The sequence below is a fragment of the Saimiri boliviensis genome, chromosome 20, assembly GCF_048565385.1.
Source record: "Saimiri boliviensis isolate mSaiBol1 chromosome 20, mSaiBol1.pri, whole genome shotgun sequence".
Taxonomy (NCBI): Eukaryota; Metazoa; Chordata; class Mammalia; order Primates; family Cebidae; genus Saimiri; species Saimiri boliviensis.
The window spans coordinates 2,414,270-2,435,721 of record NC_133468.1 but is presented as its reverse complement, the minus strand read 5'-3'; the positions used below and the strand labels follow the sequence as shown (position 1 = coordinate 2,435,721).

At 44.3% G+C, this 21,452-nt stretch overlaps 1 protein-coding gene and 1 non-coding gene across 16 annotated transcripts in view; one reads left to right on the top strand and one right to left on the bottom strand.

Moving 5' to 3' along the window:
• The window catches only part of LOC104649923 (uncharacterized), a 67,063-nt gene extending 58,867 nt beyond the window's left edge, over positions 1–8,196 (top strand). For all 15 annotated transcript variants that reach the window (XM_074390495.1, XM_074390490.1, XM_074390489.1 and 12 more), the window contains 6 exons: positions 9–81; positions 534–757; positions 2,542–2,593; positions 3,350–3,513; positions 4,177–4,227; positions 4,741–8,196. In XM_074390495.1, the coding sequence (XP_074246596.1) occupies positions 9–81; positions 534–757; positions 2,542–2,593; positions 3,350–3,513; positions 4,177–4,227; positions 4,741–4,916 (740 nt within the window). In that variant the 3' untranslated portion in view covers positions 4,917–8,196. The remainder of the gene's footprint in view (positions 1–8; positions 82–533; positions 758–2,541; positions 2,594–3,349; positions 3,514–4,176; positions 4,228–4,740) is intronic.
• Positions 1,972–2,112, bottom strand: LOC141582525 (U4 spliceosomal RNA). The gene has a single exon (XR_012515363.1). It is a non-coding gene; the product is annotated as a U4 spliceosomal RNA (small nuclear RNA).
• Positions 8,197–21,452: the final 13,256 nt, after the last annotated feature.

Sequence of the window (21,452 nt, the reverse complement as noted above, 5' to 3'; positions counted from 1 at the left end):
ACTTGCAGAAAATGACGCAGATGAGGATGAAGGTGTTCATGTCGCAGAGGCTGAGATAATACAGGAGTCACGTGCCCCCAGGTAATGCTGAATAATCAGGGGCAAGTAGTGGGTGGTAAAGTATGGGAAAGTTCTAGAATCTCACCCTCTCTTGTGTCTACCGTGGGCCAAAAGCCTCCGCTCCCTTGGCCACAATACGTTCAGTTGAACCCAACTGAGACACAGGGCGTGGCAGCTGTTGTGGTTCTTTGTATGTGCCGAGTGCCGTGTCTGAATTCTGCAGGGATAACTGAGTCTCTGTTCTTCTCAGCTCCTTTCTGCCCCGTGTGATGAATACCAGCTGCTCCCTTTCTCTCCGGTTCCCATGGCAGCCATGCTCTGTGGCAGAGAGGAGGATTGCCTGTTTCCTCTCAAAGGGAACCTCCCATTTGCCTTCTGAGACCCCCTGTCTTATTCCTCCTGTGAAAACCAGCCAGGACTTCGTGGGGTCCAATCCCCCTTTGTTTAACGTTTTGTCATCTCTATACCGTCAGGCTCATCGGGGAGGTGCCAAAGGTTGATGTCCAGAGAGTCCCTGAAGACTCACTGGAGGAATGTGCCATCACTCGTTCAAGTAGCTACGGCCCGACTGCCTCCAGCCAGCCTCACGGAGACACCGATGAAATCACGTTTGAGGAAGACAACGTGGACTCTGCACTGGTGGCAGGGAGTCCATCATCTCATGATGTAGTGGAGGATGCTCTGGTCATTCTTTCAGGTGACCTCTACATTCCTTGTTTTTGGCACCTCTGTCTAGGCTGGGGAAGATCACCTCGGAAGACGGGCTCTATACACACGGATGGGTTTGAATAAAAATGTGGGATGAGATAGTAAACACGGATGATCAGGGAATTTTTATCTCTTCCTCAGCTCGTGCCGTGCGTTTGTCTCCCAGGCCCAAGTATCAAGTTACCAGACCCCAGGCCAGTGTGACAAACTCATGGTCACCTGAGTGCTGGAGGTGTCCAGTAGGTGTCTGTCAGGTGTCCTAGCTTTGAGTCGGTATCTCTCATCACCTGTAATGATGTCATCTGTCCCTGAACGAAGTTCATGGAGTTTCCATTTCTTTCTAAGGAAACGGGGAGCCTTGCCTGTTTATTGGGGGATATCGTTCCCCAGGTTTCACTGCTCCGAGCTTCAGTCTTGATCTCTTTTAAGTCAGCTTGCTTAGCTGCACAGTCACCTTGAAACCAGGATGAAAACATTTGCCCTTTACCTTGCTGGTATGTTTCCGTAAAGCGAGGCTCACCCCGGCTCTCCGCCCCGTCAGTGCCACGCCGGTGCGATTGTTCTTGGTAGCATCACGTGTTGCTTGCTGTTGTTGAGTTGGAGTCTTATTTTGTCACCCAGGCTGGAGTGCAGTGGCACCCTCTTGGCTTACTGCAATCTCCGCTTCACGGACTCCAGTGATTCTCCTGCCTCTGCCTCCTGAGTAGCTGGGACCACAGGTGCCCACCACCACACCTGGCTAATTTTTGTATTTTTAGTGGAGACGAGGTTTCACCATATTGGCCAGGCTGGTTTTGAACTCCAGACCTCCAATTTTTGACCCACCTTGTCCTTTCAAATCAAGGATTTTTTTTTTTTTTTTTTTTGAGATGGAGTGTCCCTCTGTCATTCAGGCTGGAGTTCAGTTGCACGATGTCAGGTGACTGCAACCTCTGCCTCCTGGGTTCAGACGATTGTTCTGCCTCAGCCTCCCGAGTTGCTGAGACTGTAGGCGCGTGCCACCGTGCCCAGCTAATTTCTTTGTATTTTTAGTAGAGACAGGCTTTCACCGTGTCAGCCGGGATGGTCCCGATCTCCTGACCTCGTGAAGTGCTCACCTCGGCCTTTCAGAGTGCTGGGATTCCAGGCGTGAGCCACCTTGCCCGGCCTGCAGATTCTTTTTTGTGTGTGTGTGTGTTTTTTTTTTTTTTTTTTTTTATTCCTTCTCCCTAGAGACTGTCAGAAAGGGTCAATGCCGACTCTATTGCCTGTCTTCACGGCGGGGTATCGGGGAAAGTTTTCAATGAGCAATAATCTCATCTCAGATAAAACTCATTGGCTCGGATACTGCCACTGCGCAAAGCTCGCAGATTCTTTTTCGAGCAGGTGTTGTTAGAGTTTACATATTGTCCGGTTTCATGTCTAGATGCCTGTGACCATTCAGTGACCTTGCTACCTGGTGAGATACGTCAGTGTTGTAGCAACACTCCCCGAAAATAGTGTGACTAATTTTTGGAGACTTTCTGGGAAAAAATGTGGTTTAACTTTGCATAGACTCGCGGAGAGAATACGGCATTATGGTGTACCCGTACAGGGAGATTTTAGCCCCGGCATCTGGAAAGCAGGCTCATCTACTCATCAGGCTTCATCTAGGGCACCCTGGAATCTTCCTGTCAGAATTTGTATTCTTGCCCTGGGAACAATTCTGTGCTTGTGCTGTGACTTAACGCTGATTTGGTCACATGTGAAGTGTGATGTTCTTCACGTGACCTGCTTCTCTGAATTTGTTTACAGAAAGTCAAAGTGATGATGAGGACGAGGAAAAAAAAGGGCCCGTACCGCACAGGTAATGCTGTGGGGTTTTGAGCTGTGTGTTCAGTAGTGACACCTGCAGCCAGCAGATTTAGGGAAACTGAGGAAGTGATGACTGGAAGTCTTTCTTTCTTTCACCCAGCTACAAATTGTCTTTATTGACAATGTTGTGCGTGAATTTTGGCACTTTTATACGGTTTAATTTCTTAGTCCTCCCAAGATAGGAGTCTACAGTCCGTGAGCCAGGTGACTTCAGCCCACAGGGATTTGTTGGTTTCACCTGTTCTCTCCCTTGTGTTTGAATCCATTGAGAGACGCATGTATGCTCTCTGTGTATTTCTTTTGGCATGTTTGCTCGGATTTGTGAATAGAAGAAATTCAAAAAATATACATATGATATCAACGTACTGGAAAATGGAGGTCCTTAATACCCAAAATCTGGGTGTCTGGAATGCCTCAAGAGCTCTGTTCTCTTGAATGCCACATATAAAATTGAACACAACTGATGCGAGGTAGTTGAAGCCCCTTATTAGTCTGGGTGTCCTGCAGTGGCTCATCTGTGGCAAATGCACTGAGCACCTGCTGCTCATTTGTTATCTGTCCCCAGGGTAGTCACCCTCTGCCCTGCAATTTGAAGGATAGTTTTTTTTTTTTTTTTTCTCTTGAAGGAAAAATTCCTTTGCTTTCTGGGACCACTTCATTCTGACTTCCATCAGATCCGCTGGGAAACTCTGTTGTCTAATCTCTGTTGGTTTAATCTTCTGTCATCCTGTTCTGCCTGGCTCATCAGGAATCTGCAGGAATATGTGGAGGAAGAAGCCCCCCAGGAGTCCTGGGATGAAGGTTATTCGACTCTCTCAGTTCCTCCTGGCACATCTGCCTTCAGTGAGCCTTACAGGAGCAACTTGCACTCATTAGAGGAGCAGCAAGTCGACTTGGCTTGTGACATAGACAGTGAGTACTCCATTGTGAAGGCGGTAAAGCTCCATTTTGTGTCCCAGATAGACCCCATAGTCTTTGGGCTTTGCTCCCCTGTCCGGGCTGAGAGTTGTCATCTCTGTGGGCTGACCCTGTACATCAGTGTAGATTTCAATCACTCTGGATTCAGTCTGAGGCACGTACATGGGGTGGGTCAGTGAGCTTTGCTCTCTCTCTAGTCTCAGGCCATGCCCGTCGCACCCTGGACCGACTGTCAGGACATTGAAACGCAAGGCAGGTTTTGCACACACACCAAGCTATGCAGTGCATGCCCACAAGTTGTCTGTCCATCTGAATTCAATGTGTCTTTCCAGCTACCAAGTTCCTCATGAGTTTTGTTCCCCAAGCATGTCTGGGAGGTTCTTCCCTGTTTGTACACACTTGGTGTAACTGTTTGTACACACTTGGGATCAAAGGTTAATGGTCTACCAGAATAGGGACACTTCACCATTGGTTCTGAGACACAAACCAAGGAATCTCTATCATGATTGGCCTTGGGATCTCCTGAAGTCTGTCTCTCACATTGTCCTGTCCTCATGCTGAGGAGCCTGAGGTCCGTGTGTAGGGATTAGACAGTGGACTGTTATGGGTGTAGGGGAATTGGCTTATTTTGTCTGTCCCTGTCTGAATTTATTGCAGAGATTCAAATAAGCAAGAAGAGGAAGAAGACCAAGACCCACCATGCCCCAGGTAACTTTGAGCAGACACCTGGAGATGCCAGGTCCAGGGAGAAGGGAGTGGGCTGACAATATCGACACCATGGTTTCAACGAAGCCTGAACTATTCCTACGAACATTGCTGTTGGTTTTCGTTGCAGTAGATATTCAGGTTTCCATTTCTTCCTCCCCTTATCATGTACTAAGTGCCGTAGGTTGAGCATACTTGTTTTTATGATCAGTGTCCGCCGTGTGTCCTGAGGGTACTCACTCAGAGTGTCCTTTTCCTCCCTCATGAGTGTGTCACCTGGGCGGTTAGCTCAGCTTACTCTCTCTCTCTCTCTCTCTCTCTTTCTTTCATTCTTTTTTACCCTACTCTTGCCCATCCCAACATAGGGCAATAATTTGTTACATCATTAAGGGATCTATTTTTATTTTTTTAGTAACCACTTTCTTGTGCTCCCCATGAAATCTAGTCGGGGCTCTGTGGTGTCTTATTTTCCTTGACTTATTCTTTGTTTTTTTGTTTTTTCTTTCCCTTTTCTAGGCTCATCACGGAGCTGGTGGAAGCAGAAGAGCCTGAAGTCTTCCGGTACTCACTGGATATATTGCATTCCATGTATCCAGCCTATCCTGAGTTATTTTACACCTGCCAGGCTTACACATATGCTCTTTTTTGTTTGTAGAAGAGCATGTTCGCTTGACTTTGGACATGGACAGTAGGTTTCTTACTATGACAGTGATAAGACTCCACCTGGTCTCCCGGATAGGGGTCATATTCCCACACTAAGACAACACGTCACCTGGGACTCTGCCAGTGCAGATTGTGAACAATGCCATGTTCTTGCTGAAAACACTTAGCATGACTTTCATAGCCTGAAGTAATCTCCAGACAACTTCAGAATGTAGACCAGTGAGCAGCACGACGGACCTGTCTCCTTCAGACAGCCCGTGTCACCCCAGATCACACAACTGAAAGAGAAGAGACATTTTGGGTTGAAAAAGAGTCGAAAGATAATGTAGCTCCATTGCTTTAGTTCTTTTGAACCCAAAGTGTCTCCTCACCTTTTTGTTGTTGTCATTGATGGTGGTGACATGGGCTTGTCTGTAGACAGGTCAGCTGTCTGCGTCGATGGTTTATACTCTGCAGTTGTCTGAAAATGTCCTCATGATTAACTTCAGCCTAAGTGTTTTTGTGGGAACACTGCAGGGTCAATGCTACCTCAGCCATCTGCAGGCAGAGAAGTTCCTGTGTGTCTCCCACCATGATCGTGATACCAGGACTGTTCCACCATTTGTCTATCACCATTACTGTGATACCAGGAGTGTTCCACCATTTGTCTATCACCATGATCGTCATACCAGGACTGTTCCACCATTTGCCTACCACAATGCTTGTGATTCCAGGACTATTCCACCATTTGTAAACCACCATCATCCTGAGACCAGGACTGTTCCACCATTAGTCTATCACCATGATCATGGTACCAGGACTGTTCCACCATATCCCTATCACCATGATTGTGATACCAGAACTCTTACACCATTTGTCTACCACCATGATCATGATACCAAGACTGTTCCACCATTTGTCTATCACCATGATTATGGTACCAGGACTGTTCCACCATTTGTCTATCACCATGATTGTGGTACCAGGACTGTTCCACCATTTGTCTATCACCATGATCATGGTACCAGGACTGTTCCACCATATCCCTATCACCATGATCGTGATACCAGAATTCTTCTACCATTTGTCTACCACCATGATCGTGATACCAAGACTGTTCCACCATTTGTCTATCACCATGATTATGGTACCAGGACTGTTCCACCATTTGTCTATCTAAATGATTGTGGTACCAGGACTGTTCCACCATTTGTCTACCACCATGACTGTGATACGACGACTTTTCACCATTTGTCTATCACCACTACTGTGACACCAGGACTGTTCCATCATTTGTCTATCACCATAATTGTGATATCAGGACTGTTCCACCATTTGTCTACCACCATGATTGTGGTACCAGGACTGTTCCACCATTTGTCTATCACCATGATCGTGATACCAGGACTCTTCCACCATTGGTCTACCACAATGATCGTGATGCCAGGACTGTTCCACCATTTGTCTATCACCATGATTGTGGTACCAGGACTGTTCCACTATTTGTCTACCACCATGATCATGATACCAGGACTGTTCCACCATTTGTCTACCACCATGACCGTGATACCAGGACTGTTCCACCATTTGTCTATCACCATTACTGTGATACCAGGACTGTTCCACCATTTGTCTACCACCATTACTGTGATACCAGGACTGTTCCACCATTTGTCTACCACCATTACTGTGATACCAGGACTGTTCCACCATTTGTCTATCACCATTACTGTGATACCAGGACTGTTCCACTATTTGTCTACCACCATTACTGTGATACCAGGACTGTTCCATCATTTTTCTATCACCATGACTGTGATACCAGGACTGTTCCACCATTTGTCTATCACCATTACTGTGATACCAGGACTGTTCCACTATTTGTCTACCACCATGACTGTGATACCAGAACTGTTCCACCATTTGTCTATCACCATTATCGTGATACCAGGACTGTTCCACCATTTGTCTGTCACCATTACTGTGATGCCAGGACTGTTCCACCATTTGTATACCACTATGACTGTGATACCAGGACTGTTACACCATTTGTCTATCTATGATCATGGTACCAGGACTGTTCCACCATTTGTCTAGCACCATGATCATGGTACCAGGACTGTTCCACCATTTGTCTACCACCATGATTGTGATACCAGGGCTGTTCTACCATTTGTCTATCTCCATGATCATGATACCAGGACTGTTCCACCATGTGTCTATCACCATGATCATGGTACCAGGACTGTTCCACCATTTGTCTGCCACCATGATCATGGTACCAGGACTGTTCCACCATTTGTCTACCACCATGATTGTGGTACTAGGACTGTTCCACCATTTTTCTATCACCATGATTGTGATACCAGTTCTGTACCTTTCAGAGACACCTTATTGATACTGAAGTAATTGGAAAAATCATTTTAAAAAGTATTAATATCCAGTGTTCAAATGATCATCCCCTAACCATTTTATTCATTAATCATCCCTGGAGGTGTCAGTTACTATATTTATATCTCTATACTGGAAATTTTCCATTTTTACTCTATCTTTGCTTTTCCTAGTTTCTGTTGGAAAAAAATTCCCTACCTGCATTTTAATTTTGGCCAAAGTTAATGTTAATCTATACTATTAAAAGTTTTTCTCTTAAGATAAGACTGTCAGCACATAAGGCCATAGCAAAACAGAGAATTCACTGATTTTGAAGCCTTTGTTAATTTCTGACTGACAAGATACGTAGTTTACTTATTTAGCTGCTAATATCTATTTAAATGAGCAGCCAGGGAAATGTCTGTCAGACTAAGGATATGCAAAACCCAGGCCATTCTCTTTGAGTCTTTTAAACTATTTCAAAAGAGCAGAATATAGGTAGATTCCACATATGTGGATGGGAAGGAGAATACACTAAAAGAAACAGACGACTATTTCCCAAAACAGAATAAAAAATTAGATTCAAATAAACATACCCCATTAAAATTCATAAAACATTTCCTCATGAAATGTAATCTCTCTAAACTTACCTATTATATGAACGTCAGTTCTTAATATGCCACACTACATTGACTGTTGACTGTTGACCTTCATATGATCATATTTCCAAGTTTCTTATATGAAAAAGCAAATGGATTATTATCCTTTATTTTTGCAGTGATCTTTTTAAGATTGACGATTTTTTCTCAAAATAAAACCAAAGATTTTAAAGATTGAAAATGACATTAAAATTTATCTTCTCAAAGTAATGATGTTGAACTCTGTGTATCTTATTCCTGTTTATAGTGTAACTGTCAAGTGATCGTTGAACCATTGTTTAAATATTTCAAATTCCTGGGAACAAACCGCATCCCAGGGTGTATCTTCTTTTTCTTTTCATTTTTTCTTTATTTGACTTTAAGTCCTGGGGTGCACGTGCAGATCTTGCACGATTGTTTCATAGGTCTACACATGCCATGGTGGTTGGCTGCCTCCATCCCTCCATCACTTACATTAGGTATTTGTCCTAATGCTATTTTTTCTCAATCTCCCCATGCCCTGCTATCCCTCCCTTGCCCCCAACCCTCAACAGACCTCAGTTTGTGATGTTCCCCTCCTGTGTCCTTGTGTTCTCATTGTTCAACATTCTCTTATGAGTGAAAACATGTGGTGTTTGGTTTTCTGTTCTTGTTTCAGTTTGCTGAGAATGATGGTTTCCAGCTTTATCCATGTCCCTGCAAAGGAAATGAACTCATCCTTTTTTATGGCTACATAGTATTCCCTGGTGTATATGTGCAACTTTTTCTTTATCCACTGTGTTATTGATGGGCATTTGGGTTGGTTGTAAGTCTTTGCTATTGTAAACAGTGCCACAATGATCATACATGTGCATGTGTCTTTATAATAGAAGAATTTATAATCCTTTGGGTATATACCCAGTAATGGGATTGCTGGGTCAAATGGTATTTCTATTTCTAGATCCTTGAGGAATCACCACACTGTCTTCCACAATGATTGAAGTAATTTATATTCCCACCAACAGGGTAAAAGAATTCCTATTTCTCCACATCCTCTCCAGCATCTGTTGTCTCCTGATATTTTAATGATCACCATTCTAAATGGCGTGAGATGGTATCTGAATGTGATTTTGATTTGCATTTTTCTAATGACCAGTGATGCTGAGCATTTTTTCTTATGTTTCTTGGCCACCTGAATGTCATCTTTTGAAAAGTGTCTGTTCATAGCCTTCGCCTACTCTTTGATGGGGTTGCTTTTTCTCTCGTATATTTGTTTTGGTTCTTTATGGATTCTGATGATTAGTTTTTTGTGAGATGGGTAACTTGCAAAATGTTTTTTGCATTTTGTTGGGTTCTGGTTCACTCTAATGATTGTTTCTTTTGCTGTGCAGAAGCTCTTAGGTTTAATTAGATCTATTTTGTCTATTTTGCCTTTTGTTTCCAATGCTTTTGGTGTTTGAGTCATGAAGTCCTTGCCTATGCCTATGTCCTGCATGGTATTTCCTAGGTTTTCTTCATGGGTTTTTATGGTGTTAGGTCTTACGTTTAAATCTTTCATTTATCTGGACTTAATTTTTGTCTAAAGTGTAAGGAAGGAGTCCAGTTTCAGCTTTCTGCACATGGCTAGCCCGTTTCCCCAACACCATTTATTAAACAGGGAATCCTTTCCCTATTGCTTGTTTTTGTCAGGTTTGTCAAAGATCAGATGGTTGTAGATGTGTGACATTACTTCTGAGGCCTCTGTTCGGTTCTGTCGGTCTATATTTCTGTTTTGGTACCAGTACCATGCTGTTTGATTATTGTAGCCCTGTAGTATAGTTTGAAGTCAGGTAGTGTGATGCCTCCAGCTTTGTTCTTTTTTCTTAGGATTGTCATGGCTATACATGCTCTTTTCTGGTTCCATATGAAGTTCAAGTTGTTTTTTTCCAGTTCTGTGAACATTGCTCAAGGAGATTAAAGAAGACCTAAGTAAGTGGAAAGATATCTTGTGTCCATGTGTTAAAAGATGTAACATGGTTAAGAAAAATACAACTCAAAGCAATCCACAGATTCAATACAACTTTCTCAAAATGGTCCTTTTTATAGGAATGGTTTGGAAGAACTTCATATTCCTAAGAAATAGCAAGGGTGACCCCAGAACAATAGCTATCTTGAAATGCAAGAAGGAACATCCTTTATTCCAAAGATCTTTAAATGCTCTCAGAAATACCTGCTAGTCTTCCATATACAGGCTTTCACTTTTTTTTTTCCATTCGTTTTTAGACAGAATCTCACTCTTTCTCTCAGGCTGGAGTACAGGGGCACAGTCACAGCTCACTGCAGCAGGGAATTCTCAGGCCCATGAGATCCTAGGGCCTCATCCACTGAGCACCTGGGGCTGCAGGCCCACACTGCCACACCTGGATAATGTTTATAGCAAGTGTCCGCAAACCACGGCCGGCAGGCCACATGCAGCCCCCTAGGCCATTTATCTGGTCCCCTGCTGCACTTCAGGAAGAGATACCTCTCTCATTGGTGGTCAGTGAGAGGAGCACAGTATGTGGTGGTCCTCCAATGAAGTGAACTGGCCCTCTGTGTAAATAGTTTGGGGACGCCTGGTTTATAGTTTTCAGTAGAGATGAAGTCTCACTATGTTGCCCAGGCTAGTTTTAAATTTCTGAGCTCAAGTGACCCTCCTGCCACAGCCTTCCAAGTTGCTGGGATTTGAAGCTCAGCCTGGCTGGCTTTCACATCTTTGCTATATAGTTTATATTTTCTAATGCTATGGTAAAGTACTGTTTTATCTAATTTTTATTAAGATATATTTAAGGAATTCTATATATTTATATATATTTAAGGAATACAACCTGAGGATCATATACATACACATATACATATACATGTACATATACATATACATAATGAACCAGTGTCTACTAGGTGAGGGGCTGCCTTGTGAGCAAACCCAAGAGCCCTGGCTCATGAAGTCCTTGGCTAGAAAGGGGGAGGGATCAGCCAGATGGGCACAGAGCAGGTTTCTTGTTGGTTTTTGGCAAACACACACAAATATCAGCAACCTCCTCGCTGGAGTCTCTGGCAACCCTGACCAGGCTTCATGGTGGGTGAGGTGGGCTAGGAATGGGAAAGCGGATGACCCCAGACCTAGAGACGGCCACCGTCACCTGGGCACCTGGAATGTGCGTGGAGTGGTCTCCCACAGATGAGGCCTGGATCAATGTCCGAACATGCACAAGGACAGGACTCTTGGCCTGGATGTTGGCAGAGCTCCCAGTCTTCTGACGAGGCTGGTGGTGGGGAGGAAGGTTCAACAAAACAGAAGAGTTCCAGGTACTCGAGCCTGGCAACAGAATACTTCCCTGTGCTACTAAATGACAACATCTGACATGATGAGTGACACCCTTGAGAAGCAGCTTTCATTGTTTCACAAGCAGTGTCTCTGGACCACTAGGGTAGTGCTGTCCGATGTTGACTGAAACGTCGGTGGTTCAAGCCCATCAGTCACATGAATGTTTCTAGCTGACATGACCTTCCATCTGAAGAGTCTCTTCCTTGGACCAAATATATCTTAAAACTTCTCTTCAGGCCAGGCGCGGTGGCTCACGCCTGTAATCCTAGCACTTTGGGAAGCTGAGGTGGGTGGATCACCTGAGGTCAGGAGTTCAAGACCAGCCTGGCCATTATGGTGAAACTCCATCTTATATGAACAAACAAACAAACAAAAACTTCTTGTCTCTTGTCTATTTTCCAATGTGCCTCTTTGTTGCTTGGGGCAAAAAAAGTCCATTTTTAATCTCCCCACAACAAACATCTTCCCTTACTTATCCTGGTGTTTAGGGTTTTCAGTTTGTTTTCTCAGCTGCTCATATTTGGAACACTGGAAATTCCTAAAATGGAGAATGACGGAACCCGAGTCACACCTCTGGTGAAGCCACAGACTCTGGGGGAGAAACCTAATCTGCCTGGGTTTGAAGTGAAACACATTAATTTTCTGTGCCTCCATTTCTATATGTCAAATGCACTAAACCAGAACACTCAGGTTGCCCAGTGTTTAAATGAGCTGTGCAGGAAAAGCGCGAGCCCAATGCCTGTCACATAGTCGTTGTTCAATACACACGAGCCCCTGTCAGCGCCGTTGCCTCCAGCATTTCCATCAGGCTTTGATCTTTTAAACATCCTTCTTGACGCAAGTGGATCATTCTTCAAACCTTCTCTACCTGATGGCCATGGAAGTGCTCCAATGTGTATTATTACAGACACAGCGGCAGGGATCAGACCGACACATAGATCTGTCGTGCGTCCCCGTCTACTTCTCCGCAGACACCTGGAAATGGAATTGCCAGATCAAGGTATTTGTACATTTCTGATTTTGCTAATTTCTGCCCAAATGACTGTGGAAAGACGATAGAACAAGTCATTTTTCACATTTAGTCAGAAGTCTTTTTCTCCATCTTCCGGCCCAAACTCGGTAGTACTTGCCCACCGGTTCCTCTGAACTTCCTTTGGCCAACATTTCTGTAGTCATACAGTGGGGACACGTTTTATGCGTGACATCAAACTCAAATCCTTAAATGAAAAGAGGGATTAACATGACTGTACACAAATTTATATTCAAAATACAATGAAAGGAAATACACGTGTATGTAAATATATACACAAAAATATATGGCAAAATTTTTTTTTTATTTAGGATACTTCATCAAAGTTATGTATACTTCAAAATTTGTTTAGTAAAACAGCAGTCCCCATGCGTGCTCCCAGAGTTTCATCATATATAAGGAATTATTTAGCTCCTTATCTCTAAGTAGCTATTATTCCTCTTTGCTTTCTGAGTTTAGGCCCCATCTCTCCTTCACATACTTGCTCATCGTCACCACCCCCAAGTAATGTAGTCAATTACTACATTATTATAACTTGTACATTTTATTCAGAGTTCAGTCACATTGGATATACAGAGCAGGAATGAAGGACCAGTATCTTCCGGGACTCTCTCTCAAGTGGATAAGCTTCAGAGGTGTACGTAGTCTTTGGCCATCCTGCCTGTCTTCTCCTATTCCAGGTAAGTACTGGATATGACAGCCCAGCTCAGGTCAGACACACTCTCCGTGAGCAGGGGAGGGTGGGTCGTCTTCATGGGCAGTACCGGAAACACACTGTCCAAAGAGGGAGAGGCCGTTATGAAAAAGAAAGGTCAGTCCGGGGCGTGGGCAGGCAAACTGAGGATGTGACGAAAACAGTGTCTGCCCTGTGAGGGGAACATGCAGCAGAGGATGGGCTCAGCATGGGAGGAAAAGAGTTTCTGGAAATATGGGCCATGGATATTCCTTTTTTTTTTTAAATTTTTTTTATTGCATTTTAGGTTTGGGGGTACATGTGATGAACATGCAAAATTGTTGCATAGGTACACACATGGCAGTGTGCTTTGCTGCCTTCCGTCCCCTCACCTGTATCTGTCATTTCTCCCCATGCTATCTCTTCCCACCTCTCCACCCCCCGCCCGTCCCCCATTTCCCCCCAACGGACCCCAGTGTGTAGTGCTCCCCTCCCTGTGTCCATGTGTTCTCATTGTTCAACACCCGCCTATGAGTGAGAATATACGGTGTTTGATTTTCTGCTCTTGTGTCAGTTTGCTGAGAATGATGGTTTCCAGGTTCATCCATGTCCCTACAAAGGACGTGAACTCATCGTTTTTGATGGCTGCGTAATATTCCATGGTGTATATGTACCACATTTTCCCTATCCAGTCTATCATCGTTGGGCATTTGGGTTGGTTCCAGGTCTTTGCTATTGTAAACAGTGCTGCAATGAACATTCGTGTGCACGTGTCCTTGTAGTAGAATGATTTATAATCCTTTGGATATATACCCAGTAATGGGATTGCTGGGTAAAATGGGATTTCTATTTTTAGGTCCTTGAGGAATCGCCACACTGTCTTCCACAATGGTTGAATTAATTTACATTCCCACCAACAGTGTAAAAGTGTTCCTATTTCTCCACATCCTCTCCAGCATCTGTTGTTTCCCGATTTTTTAATGATCGCCATTCTAACTGGTGTGAGATGGTATCTCAATGTGGTTTTGATTTGCATTTCTCTGATGACCAGTGATGATGAGCATTTTTTCATATGTTTGTTGGCCTCCTGTATGTCTTCTTTTGTAAAGTATCTGTTCATATCCTTCGCCCATTTTTGAATGGGCTTGTTTGTTTTTTTCTTGTAGATCTGCTTTAGTTCTTTGCAAATTCTGGATATCAGCCCCTTGTCAGATGGGTAGGCTGCAAAAATTTTTTCCCATTCTGTTGGTTGCCGATTCACTCTACTGACTGTTTCTTTTGCCGTGCAGAAGCTGTGGAGTTTGATTAGGTCCCATTTGTCTATTTTGGCTTTTGTTGCCCTTGCTCTTGGTGTTTTGGTCATGAAGTCCTTGCCTACACCTATGTCCTGAATGGTTTTGCCTAGATTTTCTTCTAGAGTTTTTATGGTATTAGGTCTGATGTTTAAGTCTTTAATCCATCTGGAGTTAATTTTGGTGTAAGGTGTCAGGAAGGGGTCCTGTTTCTGCTTTCTGCACATGGCTAGCCAGTTTTCCCAACACCATTTATTAAACAGGGAGTCCTTTCCCCATTGCTTGTTTTTGTCAGGTTTGTCGAAGATCAGATGGTTGTGGGTATGTTGTATTTCCTGTGAGGACTCTGTTCTGTTCCATTGGTCTATATCTCTGTTTTGGTACCAGTACCATGCTGTTTTGATTACTGTAGCCTTGTAGTATAGTTTGAAGTCCGGTAGTGTGATGCCTCCTGCTTTGTTCTTTTTGCTTAGAATTGACTTGGCTATGCGGGCTCTCTTTTGGTTCCATATGAAGTTGAAGGTGTTTTTTTCCAGTTCTGTGAAGAAGGTCATTGGTAGCTTGATGGAAATAGCATTGAATCTGTAAATTACTTTGGGCAGTATGGCCATTTTCATGATGTTGATTCTTCCTAACCATGAACATGGAATGTTTCTCCATCTGTTTGTGTCCTCTTTTATTTCGTTGAGCAATGGCTTGTAGTTCTCCTTGAAGAGGTCCTTTACGTTCCTTGTTAGTTGTATTCCTAGGTATTTTATTCTCTTTGTAGCAATTGTGAATGGCAGTTCGTTCTTGATTTGGCTCTCTTTAAGTCTATTACTGGTGTACAGGAATGCTTGTGATTTTTGCACGTTGATTTTGTATCCTGAGACTTTGCTGAAGTTTGTCAGTTTCAGGAGATTTTGGGCTGAGATGATGGGGTCTTCCAGATATACAATCATGTCATCTGCAAATAGAGACAATTTGATTTCCTCCTTTCCAATTTGGATACCCTTTATTTCTTTTTCTTGCCTAATTGCTCTGGCTAGAACTTCCAGTACTATATTGAATAGGAGTGGTGAGAGAGGGCATCCTTGTCTAGTGCCAGATTTCAAAGGGAATGCTTCCAGTTTTTGCCCATTCAGTATGATATTGGCTGTTGGTTTGTCGTAAATAGCTTTTATTGTTTTGAGATACATTCCGTCAATACCTAGTTTATTGAGGGTTGTTAGCATAAAGCGTTGTTGAATTTTGTCAAAAGCCTTCTCTGCATCAGTTGAGATAATCATGTGGTTTTTGTCTTTGGTTCTGTTTATGTGGTGAATTACGTTTATGGACTTGCGTATGTTGAACCAGCCTTGCATCCCCGGGATGAATCCTACTTGATCATGGTGGATGAGCTTTTTGATATGCTGTTGCAATCCGTTTGCCAGTATTTTATTGAAGATTTTTGCATCTATGTTCATCATGGATATTGGCCTGAAATTTTCTTTTCTTGTTGAGTCTCTGCCGGGTTTTGGTATCAGGATGATGTTGGTCTCTTAAAATGATTTGGGAAGGATTCCCTCTTTTTGAATTGTCTGGAATAGTTTCAGAAGGAATGGTATCAGCTCCTCTTTGTATGTCTGGTAGAATTCAGCTGTGAACCCATCTGGACCTGGGCTTTTTTTGGGTGGTAGGCTCTTTATTTCTGCCTCGACTTCAGACCATGTTATTGGTCTATTCAGGGTTTCAGCTTCTTCCAGGTTTAGGCTTGGGAGGATGCAGGTGTCCAGGAATTTATCCATTTCTTCCAGGTTTACTAGTTTATGTGCATAGAGTTGTTTGTAATAATCTCTGATGATGGTTTGGATTTCTGTGGAATCTGTGGTGATATCCCCTTTATCGTTTTTTATTGCATCAATTTGGTTATTCTCTCTTTTCTTTTTTATTAATCTGGCTAGTGGTCTGTCTATTTTGTTGATCTTTTCAAAAAACCAGCTCCTGGATTTATTGATTTTTTGAAGAGTTTTTTGTCTGTATTTCCTTCAGTTCTGCTCTGATCTTAGTTATTTCCTGTCTTCTGCTAGGTTTTGAGATTTTTTGATCTTGCTCCTCTAGCTCTTTCAATTTTGATGATAGGATGTCAATTTTCGATCTCTCCTTTCTTCTCATGTGGGCCCTCATTGCTATATATTTTCCTCTGGAGACTGCTTTAAATGTGTCCCAGAGATTCTGGTATGTTGTGTCTTCGTTCTCATTGGTTTCGAAGAACATCTTTATTTCTGCCTTCATTTCATTGTTTATCCAGTCAACATTCAAGAGCAAGTTGTTCAGTTTCCATGAAGCTGTGCGGTTCTGAGTTAGTTTCTGCATTCTGAGTTCTAAGTCGATTGCACTGTGCTCTGAGAGACTGTTTGTTATGATTTCTGTTCTTTTGCATTTGCTGAGGAGTGATTTATTGCCAATTATGTGGTCAATTTTAGAGTAGGTGTGATGTGGTGCTGAGAATGTATATTCTGTGGATTTGGGGTGGAGAGTTCTGTAAATGTCTATTAGGTTTGCTTGTTCCAGGTCTGTATTCAGGTCCTGGATATCCTTGTTGATTTTCTGTCTGGTTGATCTGTCTAATATTGACAATGGGGTGTTAAAGTCTCCCACTATTATTGTGTGGAATTCTAAGTCTCTTTGTAAGTCACTAAGAACTTGCCTTATGTATCTGAGTGCTCCTGTATTGGGTGCGTATATATTTAGGATCGTTAGCTCTTCTTGTTGCAGTGATCCTTTTACCATTATGTAATGTCCTTCTTTGTCTCTTTTGATCTTTGTTGCTTTAAAGTCTATTTTATCAGAGATGAGAATTGCAACTCCTGCCCTTTTTTGCTCTCCATTTGCTTGGTAGATCTTCCTCCATCCCTTTATTTTGAGCCTTTGTGTATCCTTGCATGTAAGATGGGTTTCCTGGATACAGCACACTGATGGGTTTTGGCTTTTTATCCAATTTGCCAGTCTGTGTCTTTTGATTGGGGCATTTAGTCCATTGACGTTTAGGGATAGTATTGTTATGTGTGAATTTGATACTGTCATTTTGATGCTACCTGGCTGTTTTGTTGGTTAGTTGATGCAGCTTCTTGATTGTGTTGATGCTCTTTTACGATTTGGTGTGTTTTTGGAGTGGCTGGTACTGGTTGTCCCTTTATATGTGTAGAGCCTCTTTCAGGAGTTCTTGTAGAGCAGGTTTGATGGTGATGAAATCTCTGAGTTCTTGCTTGTTCACAAAGGATTTTATTTTTCCTTCACTTATGAAGCTTAGTTTGGCTGGATAGGAGATTCTGGGTTGAAAGTTCTTTTCTTTAAGGATGTTGAATATTGGTCCCCACTCTCTTCTGGCTTGTAGGGTTTCTGCTGAGAGATCTGCTGTGAGTCTAATGGGCTTCCCTTTGTGGGTAACCCGACCTTTCTCTCTGGCTGCCCTTAGCATTTTCTCTTTCATTTCAACCCTGGTGGAATTATGTGCCTTGGGGTTGCTCTTCTTGAGGAATATCTTTGTGGTGTTCTCTGTATTTCCTGGATTTGAATATTGGTCTGCCTTGCTAGGTTGGGGAAGTTTTCCTGGATAATATCCTGAAGAGTATTTTCCAGCTTGGATTCATTCTCTTCATCACCTTCAGGTACACCTATCAGACGTAGATTAGGTCTTTTCACATAGTCCTACATTTCTTGAAGATTTTGTTCATTCCTTTTTGCGCTTTTTTCTCTGTTCTTGCCTTCTCTTTTTATTTCATTGAGTTGATCTTCGACCTCTGATATCCTTTCTTCTGCTTGGTCAATTCGGCTGTTGAAGCTTGTGCATGCTTCACGAAGTTCTCGTGTTGCGTTTTTCAGCTCCATCAATTCACTTATACTCCTCTCTATGCTGTCCATTCTCGTCAGCAGTTCGTCCAATCTTTTTTCAAGGTTCCTATTTTCTTTGCGTTCGGTTAGAACATTGTTCTTTTAGCTCACTGTAGTTTCTTACTACCCACCTTCTGAAGTCTGATTCTGTCATTTCATCACCCTCCTTCTCCATCCGGTCTGGTTCCCTTGCTGGTGAGGAGTTGTGATCCCTTTTAGGAGGAGAGGTGTTCTGCTTTCGGGAGTTTTCATCCTTTTTGCGCTGGTTTCTTCCCATTTTTGTGGGTTTATCCACCTGTTGTCTGTCTCTGTCCCAGGGAGTTGGAGCTTTATGAGTTTCCGTTGCACTACTGCCTTTTTTGATTTTTCTTTCAGGTCGGACCCGCCCAGCTAGCAGCACGCCTAGCCTCTGCCTGCCCGCAGGGGCTTTGCTGAGCTGCTGTGGGCTCCGCCCAGCTGCCCTGAGCTCTTCCCTGCAGTCCTTTTTATATGGGCGTAGTTAGAACTGTCTGGGCAATGGTGGCCCCGCCTCTGTTATGGCGGACTCTCTCTGTTGTGGGAGGTTGCCTCGGCAACGGCGGGTTGCCTCCGTAGCGGTGGAGAGTCTCAGTAATGGCGGAAGCCCCTCCCCCACCGAGCCGGACCGTCCCGGTTCAGCTGTGCTTGGTTTGAAGGGCTCAACCCAGAGGGTTTCCAATTACCGTTTTTGTTTTCGTTGTTGTTGGGGGTGGAGGGGTGGGACCCACCGAGCCTGATCACCTGGCTCCCTGACTCCGAGGCTTTTCTTTTAAGTTGAACGACCCCGCGTTCCGGTCGCTTGTTGAAAAGGCGCCGGGATCTCCCGTGCTGCGACTCACGGAGTCGGCTCGAACTGCGGCGCCGGCTCCTGGCGGATTTTTTGCCTAGGAATCTCCTGGCCTGACTCGCTATTTCAGGTGAATGGGCAGCTCTGCCGTCTCAGGGCTCTGCTCGCCAGCTAAGAGGGCTCCCAGACCAGTGGCTTTTGTACGGAGAACCACGGCGACAGGGAGTGGTCACAGCAGCCGCGCGGGCGGAATCAGCCCCGCGGGGGCCAAAACAGCTGCACCGGCTGGGACTGCGACGCTCGCGACCCCTCTGCCTGGGTATCTCCTGGTCTGTGGGCAATAAGAGTTCGTCTGTAAATGCGGCGTTCACTCACCCTCTGCACTTTCACTGGGAGCTGAAGTCCTGAGCTGTTCTTAGGCGGCCATCTTCCCAGCATTCCCCCCGGCCACGGATATTCCTATGTGAGCTGGAGCCACATGAGACTGTTGGGGACTCACAAGGGCAGGGAGCTTAGGAGAATCTGTACTGCCCAACCTGGGAGACAGGGAATGGGACTGTCCTGGTCACCAGACAGAGATAGGGTCTGGGCTGGGCAGTTCTGATGGGAAAGAAAGAACAGGACATCTTCTCCTTAAGGTAACCTGAGTTCAGGTCTTGGTAGGGAGGGAGGCTGCCTTGGGCATTGGCAGCTGCACATGGTTGGCCAGATGAGGACACTGACATCTATGTGCTGTCACCTTGTGGTTCTAGTAAAAGAATCGCTGCAATGAAGGGTCCTTAGGAGTAGGAGGTGGAGGACCCGACTTGGGGCTGTGGCTCCAAGAGGACTGTCTGCTTGCTGTGCAGAAGCCTGCTGCATAACCTCCCTGGTTCTCTTGCTCAGTCTCTTGGCCAGATCCCCAGAGTCCCTGCCCTGTGTGCCCTGGAAGGGCACTGGCAGATGAGCCAAGGCATCTCTAGCCGGGACTCATCCCTGGACATTTTTGTGGCTTTGGGCACCCTGGCCTTCTCCAGGCCTTGTCTTGCAAGCAACTGTCCTGCAGGGGGAGTCCGGGGAGGAGGCTACTTGTCACTAAACTCTGAGGGGTTCCACAGGGGCCTGACTTGGGTCCTAGTCACTTGCAAACCTGTGCATCCCCATCCCATCCCCCAAATGATGAAAAGAAACGTTGCCATGACTCATGCCAGACAAATGGCGTGGGGCCTTTCATAGAGCCAAGTTCTCAGGCCGTCAATAAGGGATGGAAACCACCTGCAGGAAGGTGCCACGGTGGGAAGCTGGGTGGCAGGAAGCGGTCACCATTGCAGGAACGTGGTTAGGTTACTCCTTGCACGTACCTAGTTGCTGGCATTCTAATGACAGAACCGTGAACAAAAGCATCAAAAATGTGGCAAGACCTATGCCAAACTTATCAAATAAGACAATTAACTTTTCTCTCCGTCATTGAACAAAATGAGAAATGCAAAGAACCCTTTTGGAAATTTAGTATGAGGATAATTTTCTTTTCTTTAAACAGCATCCAATAAAATAAAGAAAGGTGAGAATAAACACACAGTAGTTTTTTTCAGCTATGTTATTTATTTCTTCATTTTGACACAGCGTCTCCCTCTGTTGCCCAGGTTGGAGTGCAGTGGCAGAATCTCAGCTCACTGCAACCTCTACCCCCACCTCCCAGGTTCAAGTGATTCTCCTGCCTCAGCCTCCTGAGTCGCTGGGATTACAGGCATGCTAATACGTCCAGCTAATGTTTGTATTTTTAGTAGAGACAGGGTTTGGCCGTGTTGGCCAGGCTGGTATCAAACTCCTGGCCTCAGGTGATCTGCCCGCCGTAGCCTCACAAAATACTGGGATTACAGGCATCAGCCACCACATGGGGCCTTCTTTTAAGCTACTTGAAAAGAGCATAATTTCATATTTCCAAGATTGGTTTCTGGATACAGTACTAATAACTGATTTGGTCACTGTCACCACTAAAATCTTCAAACCAGTGTGATCTTTGTACATGTTTTGTTTTCAAGTACACACATGAAGGTCCAGCAGTGATACAGGCTAGGGATAAAAAACCAATAGGAATTCACACCCCCCTTTTTTTTTTTTTGAGACGGAGTTTTTGCTCGTTACCCAGGCTGGAGTGCAATGGCGCAATCTCGGCTCACCACAATCTCCGCCTCCTGGGTTCAGGCAATTCTCCTGCCTCAGCCTCCTGAGTAGCTGGGATTACAGGCACGCGCCACCATGCCCAGCTAACTTTTTGTATTTTGAGTAGAGACGGGGTTTCACCATGTTGACCAGGATGGTCTCGATCTCTTGACCTCGTGATCCACCCGCCTCGGCCTCCCAAAGTGCTGGGATTACAGGCTTGAGCCACCGCGCCTGGCCACACCCCTTTTTTATATTATTATTATTACCACTTAATCCAAGGGAACATCTCTCAATTTTTTTATTTTATTTTAATCGGGATTCATTAACTTTAGGTAACAATAACTTAAAAGCCACGAAAAGGTATACAGAGATTTAAAAATTGACTATACAATAAATGATGAAAACTAACAACAGAACACAACAATGTTCAAATAGTGAATACGATTAACAAATGGG